General features: G+C 44.9%; 1 protein-coding gene across 2 annotated transcripts in view; it reads right to left on the bottom strand.

Moving 5' to 3' along the window:
- The window catches only part of PTCHD1 (patched domain containing 1), a 59,373-nt gene that overhangs the window by 15,406 nt on the left and 30,283 nt on the right, over positions 1-13,684 (bottom strand). Inside the window, exon 2 of one of the 2 annotated variants that reach the window (XM_066357285.1) lies at positions 1,035-1,695. In XM_066357285.1, the coding sequence (XP_066213382.1) occupies positions 1,035-1,695 (661 nt within the window). The remainder of the gene's footprint in view (positions 1-1,034; positions 1,696-13,684) is intronic. The other variant, XM_066357286.1, reaches the window with a different exon arrangement.

The raw sequence follows: 13,684 nt of genomic DNA, 5'->3' as shown, positions 1-13,684 counted from the left end.
AGTTCCCACAGCAGAGGAGGAAAGCTAACGGTTTGAATCCTTGGCCCGCGAGAACTCTGCCATTGGGCGTGCTGGGCGTGCCAGCTCCAGTGCCCGAGGCACAGAGTGACTGCTGTTATGTTCAGACTGCTCTGCCTTTGTATTGAGCATTAGCTCTATAGGGGAATTTCCTGCAGCCCCCAAGAGGGAATATAGTAGGATTCTCACACCATCATTTTAAAACATCCTTCTAAGTTCATAGCAAGGACAGGAAGCGTTTCCCTCCGTTTATGTCTCACTTGTTGCTTTGAAAGTTCTTGTACGTTTATTTATGTCCGTTTGTGTCATGCTCACAGCCACTCTATCTACAGGGTGGGGAAACGGGGTGGCAGACACTGTCAGGGTTCAATGTGTGTGCCCTCCTACTCACATCCTGGAGCTCACAGATGGCTCCTTACTGCACATTTCACCCGGTCACTCCAGGGATTCCTCCAGCCGCAGGACTGTGCTTTCTTTCCTGGGCAGTGCTAGGGTGTTAACAACCCTGGGGAGAGCCCTCAGTGAGTCCTACCAGCTTCCCCAGGCCTGAAGGAGGGCCCCTCCATGGAGTGTTCTACGAGGTCTCCCAAAGGTCTCCAGCAGGATTGAACCACAGGTGCCCGTAGCAGTACCCTGCTCATTCACAGGCCCTGAATGGCCTTCCTTCCCTGTCAGGTTCTTATTTCCACATAAACTACTTGCATCTAAACCATTGTCTCAGGGTCTGTTTTTAGGAACACTCAACGGAAGACACTACGGCATAAAGATTGACATCTGCTAAATGCCACACAGCTACTTAATGGAGGACCAGGGCTGGAACCCAGGAGTTGGGACTTTGGGCACTTTTATCAGATAAGGTTGCTTCCTGCTGACCACCAGCACTTTATACAATCGGTCCCAGGACTTCTGGGCAAAAGGGAGATACTAAAAATGAAACAAAGTCATTAGATGGCCTTTTAGAAACCCGGTCACCATTACCAGCAGGAGGAACCAGAAAAATGAAGGGCAGTAATTACCTAGCACGACGAAAGGGACTCCCAGGAAGATGGAATTGTACTTCCCACCGGTCAGGTTGATAATCCCGGCTGCAGTGAGAGTGGCCAGGCTTATGGTCACCAACCCGAGCAGGCCGAGCCAGGGTTTGCTGCGGACGCAGTCCTGCATGGAGCAGCACAGGATGGCCATGGTGACCACCAGGATCAGGCTGGTGAGCAGGTAACGTTCTGATACTCGGCTGGTCTTCTGGAAATCTTCCCTCAGGGAGGTGGACGTGTAAGGATACATTTTGACTTTGCTGTTGGATTTCTGGAATAGTCGGATAGTGTCACAGAAGCTGGACTCCCACCTCTCAGCCACCATGTCGTTGAGACTGTTGATTGACTGCAGGTAGTAGGTGAGCTGGACGGCTTCTGCGGATTTGACCCGGTCCTTGCTGTGCACGGTGACACCTCCGAGCTGGTGCCCGTTGTACACAGCCCTCCCGTTCTTCAAGTGAGTGATCGGGTATGTGATAGCAAAATTGGTCCGGTTGTTGGCCCGAGCATTCTTCAGCTCCTGCAGAACATGCACTATGTCATCCACGATGCAAGTCTTATCGTTATTCAGGACACATATGTGGGCAAACGTGTAATTGAAACCAGGTCTTGGGACCTGGATCTTGGTCACAGCAGTATGCAACTATGGGGAAAAAAGTGAAAGCGTTTATTACCAAAAAGAAGACATCAATAAGTGATGTTGGTTCTATGGATTCAAATATCTGTATTTAAGGGGTGGAGGGTCATTCATGCGGTCTCTAAGCTAGAGTTCAAATTCAATGTTATAACCTTACATCAGAAGTTGGCAGCAAGGCTGCAAAGCACACATCTGACTAGTGGTTTGGGGGTAGTCCCTGGACCAGCAGCATCAGCCAACCTGGGAACTTGCCAGAAAGGAGAATGTTCAGCTGCCCCTGCCCCAACATCAGATCTGAAAAATCAGAACCTCTGGGGGTGGGGCCTAGACATAGAGTTTTCACCACCCCTCCCAGAGATTTGGACCTTGCTAACATTTGAAAAGTGCTGGGCTAAAATAAAGTACCAGCATTGTTTGCACAAGCCGTGCTTCTTTATTTGTGACTCAAGTGGTGTATAAATGTCTGAAAATGTCACATAGGTCCACAGTTGCGTCTCTCTCTCTCCTGACACTGTCAAGTCCAAAGTGAACGAAGGTGCGGTTCCGGCCCAGAGGTCCCCCATCCCTTGCTTTGTAGGCTAGTCCACGATTTCCCCGTCCAATCTAATCACCCTGTGCCATAAAAGCCAAGCGTTCACCTTGAGGGCCTCCCAGTCTCTGACTTTCCTTGTCTGCTTATATGGGAAGGGAGCTGGAGCTGCAAGAGCCTGGCTGGGATCCACGGGAATGATGCTAATGGCGCGCAGTGGCATTCACTGTATACACGTCTCCCTCCGTCAAATTTGCTATGTCATGTCTGCGCGCTTGCTATCAGAGCGTACAAGGAAACACACACACTCACTTAGCCCCTATGACGTGCCAGGCACAGCTCTAGGCCCTTTCTACAGATTATTTCATTTAATCCTTACAAGAAACTGTGACTTACAGGTACTAGCCTCATTTGATAGGCGAGGAAACTGAGACACAGAGAAGCCAAATCACGTACCCAAGGTCACAAATACAGTAAGTCATGGTGAGCTGAGCTATGCCAGGCAGCCTGGCTCCAGAATTGGCACTCCTGGCCCCTCACAGTACACATCTAGGTTGGCAATGCCTGCAGGTGAGTGAAGGATCTTGCTAGCAGCTAATTCCTGAATTTGTGCTTTCACTGTCCCACCCTTTAAAAAATCCCAGGTGCTCAAGTTCAGATACATAGGAGTACGTGTGCTCACCAGTCTAAGGTGAGGAAATAAGGTCTTCTGTCTGTGAATTGTGGCCACTGTTCAATATCAGGCCAGTGGTTGATGTGCAGTTGAGTGTTAAGCGAATGGATGCCTGCAGGATGACGCCTGCACTGAGTGGGCCCTCCCAAGAGCAGGGGCAGCCATTATCGCATGTCTGATGACTGAGGAAGAGCACTTCAGATGTAAAGGGAATAAAGCTTAACATCCAGAAATGCCAAACTGTGTCTCTGGCATTATAACCCGTAACCTTCTGAGCATCTCCATAACCCTGATAGATTTTCTCTTAAATTTGTTCTAGATGGATTATTTTCTAAGACATTTGGCTGTGCGTGTGCCAGGGTGGGTGGGATATTTATTATGCTTTTTGAAAATGTCTGAGGGGTACCGGCTGTCAAAGTCCTTCAGTTAGCACAGAACATGAGTTAATCCTAATTCTCAGCGCCCCTCCCCCAACTCCTCTCGTGGGCACCAACCCTCCGGTTCAGGAAATAATTCATCGTATTGTGTTTGGCTGAAATATTTTGTGTTTATTCCTTGTCACTGTCTCTGTCTCTCTCTCCCCTAGAGATACCCAGGAGACTCATTTCACAAAACTCTAACCGTATGCTAAATATTTGTTTTGAGATTAATGATGAGCAAAATATCGTCAGTGGGTTTCAACTGTGAGTGTGGTTTCATCCACTCTTCTGTAAGCATGGCCCAGTGAATTTTGATTAAAAGAACTCCTAACTACAAAAACATTCTAAAATATAACAGGTTCTTTTGGAGGAGGGAAGAACCAAGAGGAATTTCTAGGCAAGGGAGAGTTTTGATAAGAGCTAAAGAAAGACTTTGGGGAAAGATCCAGAATAAGCTAGAAAAGGAGTGGTATTAAAAGCATACATGCGTATAATATTTAGTGCATTGTTTGTTCCCATTAACAGTCTAATAAATCTCCCTTAGAGTGATTACTAAATATGTCAAGAGAAAAAGATTGCCAAAGAAGAGGGTGTTAAGCCACAGGGCTGAACCCAATTATAGCAAGGGGATATTTTCCATCCACTCTCTAAGGCGACCATGCCCTACTGGGTGGGGAGTTGTAAACTATTCAGTGACCTACCAACTCTGCTGATCTATTGCTATGACCCCCCCCCCCAGGAACACTGACCATAAAAACAGACACCTTTTTAACTCTTGTACCCCCAAATCATAGGAGGGAGGCTTGGAAAATGAGAACCGTACTGAAGTTTGACAGGGAAGATTTCTTAACTCTTAGAACCAGAGCTGCTGTGATATGTAGCTGCTTTGAATTTCTGATGGAGAGGTGGGTAGCACATGTGCCACTTTTGCTTCTGAGTGGCATGGAGATGCTGAGTGACAAAGCAGCCAGAGAGGGGGTGTTGGTTGAGGCCACCCACCTGCAAAGAGAGTCTATAGGATAAGAGGTGAAGGATAAGAAGAGACATGGGTAAGGAGAAGTAAGACTCCCTTCTGTAACTTCTGAAATGATTCAGTTCTGATCTTCAGTTCTTATGGCTACACATCAAGTATACACACAGTCTCCCCTTGGCTTCCCACACAGCCACAGGCAGACACACTGCACTTGCTACCTGGACATCAACCTGTACAGGGTTGTTTGTTTGTTTGTGTTTTTAGTGAGAGAGAAAGAGAGAAGAGAGGGAGAGAGAGAGATGAGAAATATCACTTCATGGTTGCAGTACCTTAGTTGTTCATTGATTGCTTCTCATCCATGCCTTGACCGGCGGGCTCCAGCCAAGCCAGCGACCCCTTGCTCAAGCCAATGACCTTGGGCTCAAGCCAGAGATCTTGGCGTCTTGAACCTGGGACCTCAGCATCCCAGGTTGACGTTCTATCCACTGCTCCACCATCAGTAGGCCAGGGTTTTAAAATACCCTGACTTCCTTTCCTAAAAACCCCGCTCAAGACAGCAGATACATTAGTAGGTGCTCTTAGATATATTCATAGGGGATAAAGGAAGCCAGAGATCAAAGTTAGGATTTCTTCTGCTTTATACTTACTTTTAATTTCTGCACTGAAAAATAAAAATAAAAAGTGATGACAAGTTAGCTTATAGGGACACCATCTTTGCCTTTAAAAGCATCTTTGTTTTTGGAGGCAGAAGGGGGAAAGAAAGACAGGAAAACATCCAAGCATGATAGTGAATTGGTGACCAAGATACCTTAGTCCACAAAATGGACAACCTCACTCCATACAAGCTTATTGTTGGGCTAGGTGAGAGGCCCTGTCCCTGCAAAAGAAAACGAGGGGATAAATGACACAAAGTAATGGTCCTGACCCTTAATATCATCTCACTCTGTCATGTGAATCAACATAAGATCCATGTTTCTATAACTAGGTATAGATTTGAATTATTCAGTCAACACACATTCAATATGTTATCATCAGATCTACCGTTGCCAAAAATAGGATAATTCCCTTGAGTCTCGGGTGCTAACAGCACACTCAGCACATGAAAAAATCACATAGGAGATAAAATGTCCCAAACAATGGTAACATCCTAACAGCAGCCAATGGCAAGTGTTCTGTCCTAGCAAAAGCTAATCCTCGGTTGATCCTGATCACAATATTTTTTTTATTAATATTGCATTTGTTGCCAAAGAGGCCAGAACTGAATGTTAAATGGAGGTTCATTCTAAATTTCTGAACGAACAGTTTAAATGGTCAGCTTCTTTGTTCTCATCACCCTTCAGGTTAAGAATGATGATTAGTAATAGTAACTAGCCTCTAAATACTTCCTACATGGTTTTAAAAATTTACTCAATACAAGACTCTATGGAAATGGTTAAACCATTATCCCCATTTTATAGATGGAGCAACTGAGGCCTAGAGAATGTCAAAAACTCACCTAAGATGACCCAGTAAGGAAAAGGCAGATGCAGGATTCTCAGTTAGGCCTTACTCCACAGTGAGATACTTACTTAGCCATAGACCAGCACAACTTTAGAACCTTAGTGAGGATGAAGAGGACTTGGGAAGGATGAAGAACTTTCAGCCCACCTAGTTCAAACTATTGACTGTGGATACGACTGAGCTGTGGGACGGCCATACTTGGGGATCTGGGGCCCATTAAGAGAGACCAGAAATGATGCAAACCACCAAACATCCTCCTTAGACAGCAACATTCCATGACGATATTAACAGGTAAGGAAGGGGATGGGTTGAGAGCTTACTGACTTTTCTTATTCTCCACCCAGCCTCTGCAGTTGCCAAATAAAACTTTTTCAAAGGCAGGCTTACCAAGGAATAAAGGCCCCAGGCACAATGGAATCCAGTAATGAGAAGTCTAGCTTTAAGTCTGGTTTCTACCACTTAGGCAGGAGCGTCAGTGACCCTGGGACTGTCACTCTACTCCTTTGGGTCTCAGCCTTTTCAGTCAAAAAGGAGGTTGGTCTAGCTGATCTTAAATCCTCTCGGTTCTGACAAAACCTAACTCTAAGCTGAGCGACATCCACAGACTATACAATCAGATCCTGGGTGAGAGAAAGTGAACTTTAGAAGTATCAATTTGGGATGTATTATCGCTACTTGAAGTATGCTTTTACAACACAGTGAAGTTCTTTTCAGGTCGATGACAGATCTGATAGTAGATGAAATCCAGAAAGAAAAAAACTCCAGGGTGGGGAAAACAGGGTTACTGGGAAAGAAAAAGATTCACTTCTGTGAGTGATTTCGCGTTCTGGGGAGGCACTGGCTCTTATAATCCCCTTCTGCCAGAGCCTGGGACAGCGCCAGTGTGAGCTGCCTTCACGACAGGCCAGAGTCTCATTTCCTTTCTGCCATCCTTGGCACACTCAGATCTTCCTCAGAAAACGGCAGGGGCACCTTGCAGAGGAGACTCCGGAAGGGGTCTGGGAGAAAGTGTCTGCTCTGAGAGGTGATTAACATAGGGAAAATACCAATGGGCCCAGATGATCTTTTACAATAATACCTTTAGGCTCTCTTTGTCTCTGCTTCTTGTTGAAACGGGGAAGCCCAGAGGCAGGAAGGCCACTCTGCCAGGCAGGGCAATGAATACCTCAAGCTGGCCCACAGCCACCTCCCCTGTAACATTCGGAGGAGGTGTGGGTTCCTCAGGGGGAGTCGGCTTGGTGATAGCACCTTCCTAGGCTGCCTTCCCTTCCTGTCCCACCTTCCCACTCCCTCCCTCCAGCTTCTGTGCCCACAGCACCTGTGGCCTTAAAACGTCAAAAGGGAGATTGCTTGTTTGCCTTCGTAGCCATGTGCTCCCTAATAATTACATTCAAGGTGACACTAAATCGAAATTGCTTAAAAAATGCTTTCAAGGAATAGCTGGTTTTCACTCCCAAAGGAAATATTTTCTTCCCTGAGCCCCTCCAAATTCCAGGTCTGGATCTGGGTCTATATTCTGCAACCATATAGGCGGAGGAAGCGCTGTGGAGGTCCCCTCATCCAGGACACAAGAGAGTACCTTGCAGTGCACGGGTCTGGTCTGTGAAGTTCATCAATTACGCTAGCTCCCTCGGCGTCTTTGCATGATCTCACTCGCACCCACTCTCTTTCCTCTTCTTTTAATAGAACGGCATTACATCACAACACCAGAAGTTGCAAGTTGGGGACTGTCACCGTGATTCATTTGTAGTACAGCCAAAAGCAAGTTAGTCATTCCTTAATAAGTGAACAGAAATATCATTCTGCCTTTGAAACATTACATGTTCAGAGAATACAAAATTTAAGCTGTGGATGTAGCCAAACAAGTGACTGTCTATCCACAGGCTTCTGCACACGTGTGCCTAGTGTCATGCTGACCTGCTGCAGTGGCAAAAGACAAATGGGTACCTCTGTCGATAGATTGCCAGCGCAGGTCTGGGAGAGTGGAATGTTTGTTTTTCTCCTTGCTTTAGCAGGGGGTAAACACTCTTTCTGTGGCTGCTGACACTAAGTAGCAGCCAAGAGAGCCCCACACTGTAATTCCCCAAACATGCTGTTTGTCTTTGCAGCCTTGGCTAAAAAAACAAAGATGCTTTGGAACTGAAGCAAATAAATCTGAGATTTGAGAAGCAAAGAATAGTCATGATGGAGGAAAAGGCAACTACGAGATGTCGTTGCTACTTTTGCCTGGTTCCACGTTGCTCTGGATGACAAAGAATGAATTCAGTGACCCACAGCCCTAATATGCTTTCTTTCCATAGTCTGGGAGAAAATTTCACTTGGTCTTGATTACAGAGCAATTTCCTTGATATCTTGAAGACCTGTGAAAATCTGTAAAGTTATATTTTTTGATTGGAGTGGTTATTTTTTAAACCTCACTTGACTTTCATAGTCAAACTGAAAGTCTGGTTGAGCAAGTTTTTGGGTAATGAGTTCTGATGGATAACGAGGAAAAGATGTTCTCAGAAATGGAAGAATGTTAAAGCTGATTGGCCAAGAGGCAAAGTGGAGTCCGAAGGAGCCAAATGCCTGGGGAACAGGTAACAGTGGTTTTAAGATTCAGTCAGGAAACCACAAATAACTATGCAAGGAAGAGAAAAGGGCAGGATGCCAAAGTTATCTAGGAACAACCATAGATCTGAGTGGGAAAAGCACTGAATCAGGAGTCAGAAGATTTCAATGCGAGTCCTAATTCTGGGTCTCACTGACCACATGGGTAAGAGATACATAAGAAATGCACCTTGGCCTGACCTGTGGTGGTGCAGTGGATAAAGCATCCACTTGGAATGCTGAGGTCGCTGATTTGAAACCCCAGGCTTGCGTGGTCAAGCCACATATGAGAAGCAATTACTATGAGTTGATGCTTTCTGCTCCTCTCCCCACTGCCTCTCTCTCTCTCTCTCTCTCTCTCTCTCTCTCTCTCTCTCCCCCCCCCTCTCTTTCTAAAATCAATAAATAAGGCCCTGGTTGATTAGCTCAGTGGATACAGCATTGGCCTGGTGTGTAGATGTCCCAGGTTCGATCCCTGGTTAAGGCACACATCAGAAGTGACCACTTTCCTTTCCTCACCCCCCTCTCTCCCTCTTCCCTCCCTCAGCCAGTAGCTCGATTAGTCTGATCATTGGCCCCAGGAGCTGAGGATGGCTCAGTTGATTTGAGCATCGACCCCAGATGGGTCTTGCCAGGTGGATCCTGGTCGGGGCACATGCAAGAGTGGGTCTCTTTGTCTCCCCTCCTCTCACTTAAAAAAATTTATTAAGTAAAAGCTTTAAAAACAATGAACCTTTGAAAACATACACCATGCCAGTACCCTGCTCTCAATCCTCCAATAGTTCCCAATTGTGCTGAGAGCAAAACCCTAAGCCCTGACTGCCGCCAATAAGATGGTGCATTGCCCTCGCTGACCTCCCAAGACTCATGTCTTACCACAACCGTGTCGCATTGCTCATCTTTCTTTTCCCTCTGCCTGCAATGGCCTTCCTCCGGAGACCCTCACTTCCCTGCTCAAATGTAATCATCTTTCCTAACCCCACCCCCAATGAAAAAAATAGCACCCCCTGCCATCACCATCCTCTTTGCTTGTTTTAAGTTTTTCATGTCACCAATTATGACATTACATTATACATCTCTTTGTTTCCTTATTTGGCTGCCCTCACTAGAATATGAGCTTATTGTGCTGGATTATGTGTCTGGTCTACGACATCTCCATTACCTGGAACACTCCCGGGAACATCTACTCAGTAGTTATGGAGTGAACACATGGGTCTAATAATCTCGTAACTGAATGGGGCATGATGAGAGCCGAGTGGTGTGATGGGTGTACCTGCATTGTGTAAACTAGAGAGATACACAAGCCAGAGTAACTGGCTTGACAATGTCGCTGTAACTTACTGCGCCCCTTTCCCATTTCATGTTGCCGTTCTCTTACCAGTGCTTTCTGGGGTTGTCTTCCAATACACTACTCACGTTGCATCCTTGATTCTGGATCAACTTTTGGGGAAATCCAAACAAAGACAATGACTTTAGGCATTTAACTCAGTTTCATTATCTGTAAAATGGGGATGAACCTGACCTCGTAGGGTCATTATGAGCATCAAGTGTGATAACATATAAAAGGTGCCTGGCCTGGCATTTAGCTTTGGGTTAAACCATATGAAATTGCCATTTGTATAGGTTAAAAAGTGGTTCACCATTGGCAATTTCATGTGGTTCACCTAATCGACCTTCAGTAAGGGTCTGTTTTTTTCCCCCTTCCTAGCTCCTCCTCCTTTGGAAGAGTCCATCAAAACTATAGATTTACAGTGGGTATCAGACAATTTTATTTGGTTTCCAAGGGATGATCTGGAGATACCACACAGGCTTTTAGGAAAGAGACAACAGTGTCAGATTAGGAAAGATTTCAAATTATCCACTTATTCCCTTTTCCACAAGCAAAAAAAAAAAAAAAAAAAAAAAAAAGACAGCAGATACTGTGGGCATGTGCCCTTGCTTGTGACTCTAATTCACACCTGTAACAGCTTCAGCTTGAGAAAGAGAGAAATGCCAAGTAGTTCATATTCCTGAGATATTTGAAACTGTAAATAAATAACAATGTTAGCTCTACACAATTATGAACAAGTGTCTCCATCAAAAAAAGCTCCTTGGCAATTATTTTTACTTCAATGGATTTACTAAATTTCTAATGGGCACTGAACTTGCAAACAATGAAAATTAAGACTGATCAAAGAAGAAACAGAAGGAACTTCTACCTAATGACATAAAACGGCACTCCTGAATGATGGACCGGTTTTACAAGGATGAGTACTTGATGTAAATCACAAAAGACTGTTACCCGAAAGTACATTTTTTTTCCTTAGAAATAATGTTTTCTGTTTTCACGGAAAGCTACTGACCTTAAAAGTCACAGGAGTGTCTCAGCCACTGCCTCCTCCCAGATCTGAAAAGAGATCTTATAGAGCAAGTTCAGCTTGCTAGGGTCTTGAACCTTCTGGAAGGTGCTAAGGTTGATGAATAGTGTGGCGTGGAGAAGACAGGCTGTCTGGGCTCAACTGCAGATGTTTGACCCTGGACACTAAGCTGTTACTTAATAGCTCTCTCCTTGCCTCAGTTTCCTCATCTGTACAACTGGGGAAACAATAGTTCCTATCTTATTAGGATTGTCAGAGGATAAGTGAGAAATTGAACATAAATTGATCAATATAGTCTTTGACACACAACAGGGACCCAGTAAAGGATTGTTAGCAAAACCAAAGTGAACAAACAAACACCAAACCATTTCTATCCTGTTTTGCCTTGTTTCCCTTAACTTTGTTTCCTCTTACCAGTACAACTTTCTCAGTTGTTTTGGAAAAATTTATTCAATGACATGTAGATGACAGATCTTGACTGAGACTGAAGAGACGATGGGGTTCATAGGATGCATCATTACCAATATTTGAAGAGAACAGCTGGCTAGTATGTGTTTAAAGGTTGGCATTCCCTAATTTAGGATAAGCTCCTAGCTTGAAACCACCTCACCTTTCCCAGGTCCGGCACCCCGTGAAATTTTCATGAGCAGCAGATTAGCTAGGGAACTCTGGAGGGAGTGAAGGATGGAAACTAGAAAGTGGTAAGTATCTACGAAGTGTTGGGGCTTTGTGCAAAGAATGCTGCATGTATCATCTCATTTAATCCTCACAGCAACTCAGGGAGGTGAACGTTACATTGCATTTGACAGGTGAGGAAGCCGAGACTCACGGGGCTTAAATCATTGGCCCACAGTCACAAATTTCATAAGTGGATCAGGCCAGATTTAAATCCTGGGCTCAGAAGATTGTTCCCTAGCGGGAGTTCCTCTGGCAAAGTAAAGACTTTACCCCCCTTTTATCTCTCTGCTTTGGCCGTCTGGATATTGGTAAACTTGTTTTGGGTATTAGGCTTAAGCATGGTTAAGTCACAGCACGAGATGTTAGCAGTAGTTATGAATGAAAAGTGGTGATGACGTAGCAAAGTCAAGGCTCACACATTACAAAACAGCCTAGCTAGGAGAAGCAGCAAGACTCTTCCCTATACTGAATAGTGAGGCCCAGCAAATGCCAGATAGCTGTGACAGAGGCCTCAGAGAGAAGCCACAACCCTATTACCAATGACAAGCACGTGCAACCAGCTGGAGATGAGGAAAACAGATGTGCGAAGAGATAAGACTTTCATCAGTCCAAAGAGCATCCTTTGCATCTTGTATGTTTCGTATGACTTCCCCATCTCACTCACACACATACACACACAGAAGAGAAAAGAAAAAACACTTTATAGGGCGTATTCGTGAAAAGGGCTGGCAATTTGGGGGTTTATTTTAAAATATCAAATTGCACTTGGGGGAGCTACAGGATTTGGGTATTTCCCCCCCAAGGCAGTTTAACCTTAGAATATATCTGCTCTATAAAGACAGAGATTGCTTCATTCCATCCTGTATTCCTGACACAGAGGAGGCCCAACAAAGATGCACTAACTGAGAACCTTCAATGTTTATTCCTTCTTGCTGATTTATATTTTCTCTGGTGACATTGAATGATATTTCATTTTTACCCAAAGGGTATGGTGCTACATGCATATCATTTCCATCTTAAGTAAACAGATGACATTGAGTTTAGTCCTGTAGTTTATACACTGCAGACAAATGGCTGATCTCATTAGACAAATGGCATGGTTAGACTATAATCCAAAAAATATAAGAGCAGAGAAACAATTTAGGAAGGAGATTGGATACTGAAATAATTATACGTGCTGCTTAATTATAGAGTCGTTTGATTTGGGGGGTTATTTGTTTGTTGGATTTTTTTGTTGGAAGGGGAATGTTTTTTAAAAATACAGAAAAGTTTAGGGTCTGGATGGTGGCTCAGTGGATAGAGCATCAGTCCAGCATATGGATGTCCCAGGTTCGATCCCAGGTCAGGGCCCACAAGAGAAGTGACCATCTCCTTTCCCTTTCCTCCCCCTTCTCTCCCTCTTCTCCTCCCACAGCAGTGGCTCACTTGGTTCAAGTATTGGTCCCGGGCACTGAGGATAGCTCGGTTGGTCCAAGCGTTGGCCTCAGATGCTAAAACTAGCTCAGTTCTTGAGCACTGGCCCCAGACAGGGTTGCTAGGTGGATCCTGGTTAGGGCGCATGTGGGAGTCTGTCTCACTATCTTCCCTCTTCTCAAATAAAAAAATAAACTATTTAAAAAATACAGAAAAGTTTAGAAACTAAAATAAAAATGCCCAAGTACCTATAGCCAATTTCAGGTATATTTGAAGATTTTGCCTGCAGTTAATGCTGTTGATGGTGGAATGCTCATGCAATTTATCGTCCAAGCTGGAACACTTTTGAGAATGCAAGAGGGCACTATCCATTTCACAGGCACGCCAGGTATAAAGTGGGACCATCACAAGCAAAACAGGATGCTCTCCCTAATTATGGCTGTCCCAGAGGATGGGAACATAGATGTGACTTCATCCGTGTATGCCTCATGGTGGGCACAAAATGGCAGTCCTTTGGTTTGCAGACCCATCACTGCTGATGGGACCTTGACTATGGCAGGTGATGCTATGTTGTCATCATACGGGTCCCCAGGAAAGGAATCTGTAAAAACTTCCACGTCTGTTTCCAACCACATCTAACCTTCTTCCATTGCAACTTCCTTCTTCATCAAGGCTCTGATGTTCTACGGGATTCAGCTCTTACGTAGCCCAGTTTTGTTCAGTACTGCAGAGGTGTACTGAATCCACAGTCCCCTCAGAACATTCCACCGACCTGCCCTGAGTGCACTGGACCTACTGGAATCGACAGATGGCTTCCATTTGGTTGTCTCATTGACATGTGGCTTCACCCAACCAGGAGCAAAG

Source organism: Saccopteryx leptura, chromosome X (assembly GCF_036850995.1).
Source record: "Saccopteryx leptura isolate mSacLep1 chromosome X, mSacLep1_pri_phased_curated, whole genome shotgun sequence".
Classification (NCBI taxonomy): domain Eukaryota; kingdom Metazoa; phylum Chordata; class Mammalia; order Chiroptera; family Emballonuridae; genus Saccopteryx; species Saccopteryx leptura.
The sequence above is the reverse complement of the archived record's forward strand: the minus strand, read 5'-3'. Positions and strand labels throughout refer to the sequence as shown.